This window comes from Lathyrus oleraceus, chromosome 2, assembly GCF_024323335.1.
Source record: "Lathyrus oleraceus cultivar Zhongwan6 chromosome 2, CAAS_Psat_ZW6_1.0, whole genome shotgun sequence".
Taxonomy (NCBI): domain Eukaryota; kingdom Viridiplantae; phylum Streptophyta; class Magnoliopsida; order Fabales; family Fabaceae; genus Lathyrus; species Lathyrus oleraceus.
In genome coordinates this window covers 319,905,227-319,914,806 of record NC_066580.1, presented here as the reverse complement: position 1 = coordinate 319,914,806, position 9,580 = coordinate 319,905,227, and the positions used below count along the sequence as shown (strand labels likewise).

Genomic DNA, 9,580 nt, shown 5'->3' with positions numbered 1-9,580 from the left:
AATAAAAATTAAAATAAATTAAATAAGACAATAAGAAAAGTAAAAAATATTTTTTGGCATTTTTGTGAACAAATAAAATATTTTTAATAATTAAAAGTAAAACAGAAAAATAAAGTGGAAATAAAAAGAAATGAAAAGAAATGAAAGAGTATCATGGCAATGGGCTTTGTGTGTGGGTGTGAATAGCAAGCGGGTAAAGGCCCGGTCCAGCGGAGTATTCAGCATGTGACCAAAAATAACAAAAAAGTTCATTTAAAAAATCATGTAACACTATGTGAATCGGTCATGCTCTCATTAAAAGGCCACTAAAAGACAAAACTGGCTGGACGGTGGAGATAGGCTAGCGCACGGATCGGACGGACGTGAGGCAGACACGTGTTGTCTGCATGAAACAAAACATATTCCCATGCAACAAATCCAGAAAACGCGAAGAACATAGGATATTTTTTCCAACTTCAAATCCAAATATCTCACAACCCATGGCTCCAAATGCAATGATGTAAAAATCAAACTTCAAGTACAAAATGAAAGGAATAACATGGTATTTTGTTTTAGTGAAAATGATGGCTCTAACATAAAGAAATATGAACAGCAAGGTGTACACATGAGCATGGATACCAACAGAAAAATATGACTCAACTTCAAGTTCAACAAGCAATGCTTCATGAGGATGTTTTCATGGACAAATATGGTACAACAACAACATGATTGTGAACATGGTATAATGGCAAACAAGCATGGTAGTAGCATGAAAAAAACAGTAGTGAGCATAAGCATAATGGTGAGGATAATAAGCTATACATGTTCATGGAAGAAAAAAATAGAAGCTTACCTAGTGGAGGAGATAGAAAAGGAATGATGCTGCTGCTTGTGCTTTGCAAACTTGTAGAATGGAAATGGAATGAAATGGACTTCTAACTCCTTGCCTTGCTTGCTCTTGCTCAACTTGAAAATGGCAGCCACCCTTTTCAGATTATGGTTTCAAGGTTTATATATGTTGGTTTCAAAAATCCTTAATGGGCTTTAGTTCACTTGGATTTGATTGTGTGCACTTGAAACAAAGTTGGCAATGTGGGGTGGTATTAGGAAATGACTTATTTGGCAAAACTTAAGTGAGTTGTCAACCAAAGTACATGGTCAAATGAGGAAATGCAAGGGCTGGTCGAATTTGTGGTCTGGCAACCAAAAACAGCTTTTCACACAGTGGAAAATACTCAGAAAACTGAGTTTTCGCACGAGCGGTCGACCATAGGTCGGCTCAAATATGCTATGCGTCGACCATAGGTCGGCTCAAGCATGCTATGCGCTGACCCGTGGTCCATGCGCTGACCCTTATGGTCGACTCACAGCCTGCAAATTTTTTTTTTTTTTTTGTGAAAGAAAAGGAGGGCAAATTTTGAGATGTTACAGCTGCCCCTATTCAATCCACTGTGAACCTGTCGATATGAATAGCCTTGGCTTTCTGACGATTAGGGTGAAGAGTGATTGAATACCAAGAACAGACGAACAATTTGCACTCCGCTGGGAAAATAATTAACAATGCCTGTCAGAATCGGCAAAGAAGCAATCTCAAAAGAAGAACCGTCTGGTACGGTGAAAATCGGCCTGAGTACCTAACAAAAAGTTGACCTGGATACCAAAATAAATGGTAACACAGGAATACCCATGGCCTGAACGCCGCACATTAGTCTGAACACTAAGCATCGGAATATGAGACTATCAATGTTGGTCTGATCACCGGAAATCTGGTCTGAACACCACTTCGATCTGAAAATCGGAAAACTGGCCTGAATGCCACAAGTACTTCGACTTGATCGTCGGAAACTTCTTCGATCTGAAAATCAGAAACTGGCCTGAATGCCACAAGTACTTCGACCTGATCGTCGGAAACTTCTTCGATCTGAAAATTGGAAACTAGCCTGAATGCCACTTCGGTCTGGATACCGGTGTCGCACCTCGAAAAAATGGGGATACGACTTCAAAGCGAAACGCGATCGCACGCTCGCAATGATGGACTGAACAGAGTCGCCACCGAACTTTATTTATTCCTAAAAAGGAAAGGGGAAATATCGATAAAACCCAAGACAAAAGAAAGGATAAGATATGGTCATCGCAACCAATATCAGGGTTCGGGAGTCGATTACGCAAGGGGAAGGTATTAGCATCCCTCACGTCCGTTGTACTCAACGGGAACCGTTAGGTCAGTTGTGTGCGTTAATGTTAGTTGAAATATTTAGGCCTTTCGAATTATTAGGCGGGAAAGAAAGAAAGGATGAGAAGAGATATTTTTTGGATTTTTTAACGAAGGACTAAACCTAAGTTTTTTATTAGTGGGCCTGACAAGATTTACAAATCCTGCTCCTACGTATCTCAAAAGAGAAATCAAGGCTTACGTAGTTCTGGGTAGAAAAATGTTTGTTTGTTGGTCGATTTTAGCGAAAGCTACTTTGTGTCAAATCGACGAAAACATTGTTGGACTACCCAAAACAGGTGGAAAAACATTGCCTTGCATTGTTTTGAAACAAAGTACCTTTCATTTGTGAAAAGGTTTAAGAGTCAATCGCACGGCGGCGAGAAAAAGAAATTGATTGGTTGGATGTATTTTGAGTGATGGCGAGAACTTGGATGAGCGAGATATACATCTCAAATCCTAACCTCAGGAGTGCACGGTATACACCATGTTCCATTTCCATCTTTATTGGAAAAGTATTAAGGTAGGAATTAGGTATTTTGAAGTTTGAAAGACGAGTACTTGTGACCTACAAGCTCTTACAGCTTGGGTCTAATACTCGGGACTACGTCTGGACATTACACCCAGGCAGTCTGTTTCTTTCCAATATTTGTTAAGAAAATGATTCGAATATTTATAAATGTTTTGGAGGGAAGACGAATATTTATGGCTTGCAAGCTCTTACAGCTTGAGCCTAATATTCGGGATTACGACTGGACATTCCATCCAGGTAATCTTTTTCTTCCAACTTTATTAAGAAAATGGTTTAGATATTCATAACCAATTTGGAGAGAAGACGAATATTTAGGGCTTGCAAGCTCTTACAGCTTGAGCCTAATATTCGGGATTACGACTGGATATTCCCTCCAGGTAATCTTTTTCTTCCAACTTTATTAAGAAGAGGTTTTGAATCTTGGAGTGTGAAAGAGAAGACGAATATTTATGGCTTGCAAGCTCTTACAGCTTGAGCCTAATATTCGGGATTACGACTGGACATTCCATCCAGGTAATCTTTGTCTTCCAACTTTTTATTTAGAAAATGATTTTGAATATCGGATCAAAGTACATTAAAATTGATATTTAACAATTAAAATAAAATTAAAGGGTAAACATTAGGAGGGGATTAAAACAAAAATGTGAAATAGAGATTAAAATTTTGCAAAAATCAAATATGGCACACATATGGGAATTGAACCCAAGACCAAAGGCTTGCCAAAGCATCCCTTTACCAACTCTACCAGACAAGTATTCTCGTCATATAGCCTCAAGCACTAATACATAACATAAAAAATGGATCAAGCTTTAAATAAAACACAAAGTTAAAATAGTAGCAGGTCCTTTTAAACAGATTCATTTTAATGCACACCTGCTACAAAAAACAAATGGATTTATCCTTCTGAAAAAAAAATAGAAAAAATGTTTCTTCCATGGACTGTGAACCGTACATCATCTCTCATGCAATGCAAATATGTCCGAACAACAACAATCAACAAAAAAAAAAATATAACCGGAACTCAAACTCCTTTCATTTTCGATACATTTCTTTCATGAGCAAGTCAGCTATGAACGCACCTGATGTCGAGTGACGATGTTGCGTGATGTCAATGCTAGATTCTTGGACCGCGTCGAAAATGGTTATACCGTGGTGGCGGTTATAGCGACGTCCCTATTGTTTCAGCTTGTTATCTTTTCGAGCACCAAAGTCTTCACCGAGTGAGATGAATGGCAACTCCAGATTTTGTATTGCTGTTACCTAATAACAGACTAGCAAATCCACGTTATCGGAGAGGTCGTAATGAGAGCTAAGGTGGAAGATGCTATGGTTGATGGGAAAAATGAGATTTAGGGTGGGTGGTTCAACGGTAGGATTTTATTTGTGTGAACAGTCAGCTCTTTGTGTTCTTGCAGAATTCTCTCTTCCTTGTTAGTGATCAGTGGCGGCTACTATATGGAATTAGGGTTTTTCTGGCTCTCTTCTCCTTTTCTGAATGGTAGCCGCTCACCTTCTCTAGGGTTTTTTGTGAACAGTGATCCTCCTTTTATATGTCATTCATCTCTTTCCTCTGTTGTGTTTTTGTTTCCTCAGAGTAGTGGAGGTCCGCTGTGCAGTGGAAAGGTTTTTTGTACAGAGGATGTCTGGGGAGTTTTGTCCTTATTCCACTTGTGGTCCCTCTTCCTCAATTCTCTCCATTTCCAAGACTTCACTATTGGTAAGAAAACTTTCACCACCGTAACTTACTTAGCTGAAAAGTTTGTTGTAGAGTTAACTGATATTGGGTATTTGTGTTGCAACAGCTTCGGCGTGGATTGAGGTTGATCTTCTCGAGCCTCACTGTAAGGTCGACGGATGAGACATCCACAGTTGGGACAATGAATGATGTGTCGGTCAATTTTCCATTCAAGGCAGGAAGTACTTTACCGGCAACCTTAGAAACCTTAGCAGCTCAAACATTTAGCAACAATTTAAACCGATGGCTTGGAGTGCTTTTGTGCTACAACAGGCCGGCGGTTAATGTTAATGAGGCGGCGCCCGAAAATGATGAGGATGAGCACACAACATGTAATGATGTGGATACATCATCATCTGCTGCTGCATCATAGCCATAGTAGTAGCAGGATACCACATGGACATCCACTACTGCTGATACTGATGCCAACTATTAGCGGCAATCTTAAGATCATCAATTTCCACAGAAGAAGATTGTCTTGGAGATCCCATATCAGATCTTCCTTGTGTGTTTTCTCCTATTGGAACTGACCTTGTACTAGACTTAGCACCATGCTCAAGTGTAGAATGCAGACTTGCATTCATGCTACCAGCTTTGTCTTCATTCCGCTAGTTCTTCTCAGAAACTGCATCTTTAACACTATCCAACATATCTTCAAAGAAAGGTTCAAACAACTCACTGTCGGAACTATTCTATTTGGCACCATCATTCAACAGTGGAAAATAAGGTTTCGAATTGGATGCATTAGAACCGTGGTCAACTTTTCCTTTCGACGACCCTGGTATCTCCAATTCGAACTGTCCATCAAGAATATTTTGTATGGTGTCAGTTTTAAGTCTACATCATTCAAGTTTTTTTCGCATTCGATATGGACCTTCCATTGGACAAAGCTGCCATTATTCATTGTAGGTGAGACTACAGTGGATGGTGAGGGAAAGCAATTCAAAGCAACAAAAGTATATGGAACTGCAACCATTAAATACCGAAGCATCTCAACAAGAGCAAACACCATCCTTAAAATGGTGGAATCTATTAGTGTCTCTAACAACAATTTCACGTTCAACTATTTTGGAGATTAACTTTGCAGCAATGTCCACTTGACTCTCCGAATTTATGACAGCGGCAATGCTGGAAAAACGCCTCTGTCATCAACTGAAGTAGGTGGTTGTTCTCGGTTTCTTCCTACTGAACTGCTACCGAAATATACCTCGACCAACCTTGCAGCAGAAGTCAATATTGATGAGAGACTAGAAAATATTGCTCTATATGATTGCGATCTTCGAAGCAAAAGAATTTGCGCCTCGCGGTTATCCCCTCCCAAGTCAGTGCCATTAACGTGGTTCTGATTCAAGCCAGCAGGTAAATCTCTACGTACTGTGAGCAAAACCCCGCATCCATGCCCAACATTACTATGTCCAGCTTTACTGATAATAGGAAATCTGAACATGCACCAGCTGCTGCAGTATATCCACCAAATAATTTACGAAAGATTGATGCCTAAGAGAATCACAAGCGTGGAGCAGTTGTGATGCAAAGTCGTTCTTCTCTTGATCACCAACTGAAGTCTTGGAAATGGATGAAGAAAGTTGGATTACATTTTTATGATGAACATCAGTAGTTCCATTGTGTATTGGGATGGAAACGTCACTGCCGGGCTGATGCCAATTTCTAGGCATCAATGTGAAAAACATGAAGGCTAGGATCGCAACTTCCCCAATTGAAGACCGGGTTCTGGCTACAAATGGTCTGTTGAGATTAATCTCATCCAAAGACCATTTGATTAGTTTCTCTAAATCTAAACCGTCGGGCTTTGAGCTGTCTATGAGAGGTCCACCCACGATAGATGACAACCTATAGAAAAAGCTGCAAAACAGGAATTGATCGGGCTCCAGAGGTTGAATCCATCCATCCTTTCAATTGCTCAAGAAGCTCAGAAAGTAATAAGGAATTAACTGTCCGTTTTGAAGCAAAGATTGAGACTGGATCAGTCAATGCAGCAGCAAACTTTCCAGAATCTTTGGACTCCAAGACATGAATCGAGGGAAAAGAATTATGCACGTTGCTATCAGCCGGTACAGGCAGTGTGTCACTAACGTCGTCAGGTGTGAAGTGAAGTTTATTGCCATCTCCTACTGAGTTGCTCATCCGGAACAGCCTTGCGGTACCTGCTTCAGCTTTGCCCTTCCTTCCAAACGTATACTCAAGTTCGGCTAGCTTCTCCTCGAGCTTCTTGTCAATAACATCAAGTTTGGCCAGTATTATATTGTCTTTTTCTTTCATGTCATCAAATTCTTCTTCATCGTCGCTGTCAGCAGCTGCAGCATCTTCCTCTCCTTGTGCAGGTTTATTCTCCTTTTCAAATCCAGATTGTTGCAAGGTATCCACGTTAGGCCCCACCTGTTCATGTTGAATGAGACCGTAATTGGCAGGGTTATCTAGATCATAAGCTTCCTCCCATTGCACCAATCTCAAAGCCCTGTTAAGCTTCTGCTGCAGAATGAACCTATCCTTTTGATCAGTTACAACTTTGAGGCGATTCATGAGTTCCCCAATAACCCTATATTCAGAACGAAGCTTAAAATGTTTTTCCTCAAACTTATCAATTTTGTGCATCCATTTAAAAGCATCATCAAGCGTATCAGCATCGGTGAAACTCTGAATCATTTCTTCATGCCTACTGAACTTCTTTTCAAAATCTTCAAACTTCTTCTGATAAGCATCAACATCTTCATCATCACTATCAGAATCAGTTTGTTCTTCGAATCGGTTCAGCTCAGTGGTTTCCTTGAGCTTCCCCTTTTCAAGCTTTTCAATGATGGAGGATATACCCATGTAATCCTCCTCCGACTCAGCATCAACATCGGCAGTGTCTAAACCAGCCCTTTTTCTATCATTTTTCTCTCTCAGCCTATCCCTCTCTACTTGAGCAAGAAGGTCCTGCACTATTCTGGCATCAGAAGAAGTGGAATAGAGAACCTTTCCGTGAATACGAGAACATGAGGGTAATGTAGTGCCTGCACACTCCAAAGGTTGTCTCATGGAGTTTCTGAACACATTGCTTGCATTTGTAAACCCAAATGTATTCCTAAGACCGTGTCTACCATACTGAATATAACCCATTCAGATTAATGCTAGTCTCTGGACGACGGTTCTATCGCAGTTTCTGACGGAAGACGGCCACTCCACCTGAGTTTCCCGGCGAGGTTCTTGTTTTGCCGGCCAGGTTTTGCCCTGGCAGTTGGGTTCAGTGAGACTCCTCCAACTAGTACAAGGGGGTCCTTGTAAATTGGTGCGTGAATTAAGGTTGCTTCTAATGGTTTCAGGTGGTACCGTAGCAAGTACTTCAATCCTGAATTTTGGGCTGCGGCGGTTAGAAAAAAATGCAGAATTGGCATGGCTGTTATACTATTCATGTGCAGTATCAGCACCCTGTTTTGGGAAATTCGTAGGCAATGGAACTCCATTGATATTGAGTGTGGTTGATCCTGAGGAGCCACAGGACCTTGTGGTGTTACTGTTGCAGCAAAAACCAGAACTTGTGTATTCTGTTTCGGCAACAATATTAGAGTTTGATTGTGGCTGATCATTCTTTTTCAACAGCAGTATTTTGAGAAAGTGAGGCTGAAACCTGTTGAAACTGTAACTCAACTAGATTTTTCAGCAAGGACTGGTGCTATTTCAGGTGTTTGCACTAGAGCTTTTGATCGAATTCGACACAGTATCGCCCTCAATATTTGATGATTTTACAACCCTTCTTGTCCCATTGTTCGTCTTCATGTACTTATCTCCTGTTGTAACCATAACTTGGACTTTCAAATGCTTTCCAAACTCTTTACACACTTGAGATGTTTGACAAGCCAACTCACGGGACCAAAATAATAACTTGAATAACATTATCATCCTGATCAATTTTTTTCAATGCAGGAATGCAAAATGCAGCTGTTATTATGCAGGATTATGGATGATGGAACTGCAAAAAGGGATTGCATCTGTTGCCTCTTCAAGTGTCAGGCTTTTAGTGTTTCCTGCACCTAGATATTCCACTGTAACCGTTGATTCTTTAGATCCATGGGACTCGGGTGTATTGAGCTCTGAAACAGAAGCAGCGTGACAATCATTGGAAAGATTTCGAGCAGAAAGTTTGATGTTGTAAATGAATTTTCCAGAATTCTCCATTTTCTTTCCTGTATGCTTTCTCTCTGATACTTGTTTATCTCGGCTTCTACAGGGTATGCTAGAAGTTTCAAGTTGTTGCATGCAGCAAGTGCGGCATTGATTTGTTCAGTCGTCTTAATATCTTTTGTATGCCTTCTTCTGCACGACACCAACATCCTGCAATGCCAGCTCTAATACTTCAAATAGCAAATCAATATCCTTCACATCTAATCCAGGTAACAACGAAATTGCGAAATCATGAAGCCGTGCCTTGAGAACTGGTTGAGACACGTCATTTGATGCACTGTCAATCTGCATAGATCTTCCTGAATCGTCTACCTTTGAGGAGATCTCTCGTGCCTTCAAATTTCTGTTGCAACCTTGCTTTGTGTAATTAGAAACTATAAACTAGTTCATGCTATTCTATGAATATCAACTTCTTCTTTTACTTTAATACGTAAATGTTTCTCTAGAACTTTGAAACTCTCAGCTGTGTCCGAAGGATAGTTGCAAAACGAAGGGTAGATAGAAAAAAAACTCCTTTGTAAAATGTTTTATACTTGTACCAACAAATTCTGTTTTAGAATTGGGAAAAAGCCATATGTTTGCAACAGATAAATCTTCAGCTTCCAAATTCGATTGTATAAGGGATAACAATGTTTCAGGTCCCATTACGGCAAGAGCTGATCCAAGGCACACATGAAGTTGTTTCCTAAAGGGTCACTTCCTAAGTTGTGAAACATAGCTGAAACAAACATCAAATACTCTATCTCAGGCAACAACATAGTGATAATCAAGTAAGCACTCAACAATTGCACACATTCTCCCAATAATGGTTGGTCATGCGATCCTTGATTCATCCAAAGTTATCTCACACACACCTTGTTTAATCAATGTCCCATTCATGCAATATTTGATCACGCTCTTGAGTGCATCAACATCAAGTAAGCGGGCATCAAAAGTTATT

General features: G+C 40.2%; 1 protein-coding gene across 1 annotated transcript; it reads right to left on the bottom strand.

Moving 5' to 3' along the window:
* Window positions 1-6,309: 6,309 nt before the first annotated feature.
* LOC127123041 (uncharacterized) lies at window positions 6,310-7,730 on the bottom strand. Its single transcript, XM_051053307.1, has one exon. It carries the CDS (start codon window positions 7,576-7,578, stop codon window positions 6,310-6,312), a length of 1,269 nt encoding a protein of 422 aa, XP_050909264.1. The 5' UTR covers window positions 7,579-7,730.
* Window positions 7,731-9,580: the final 1,850 nt, after the last annotated feature.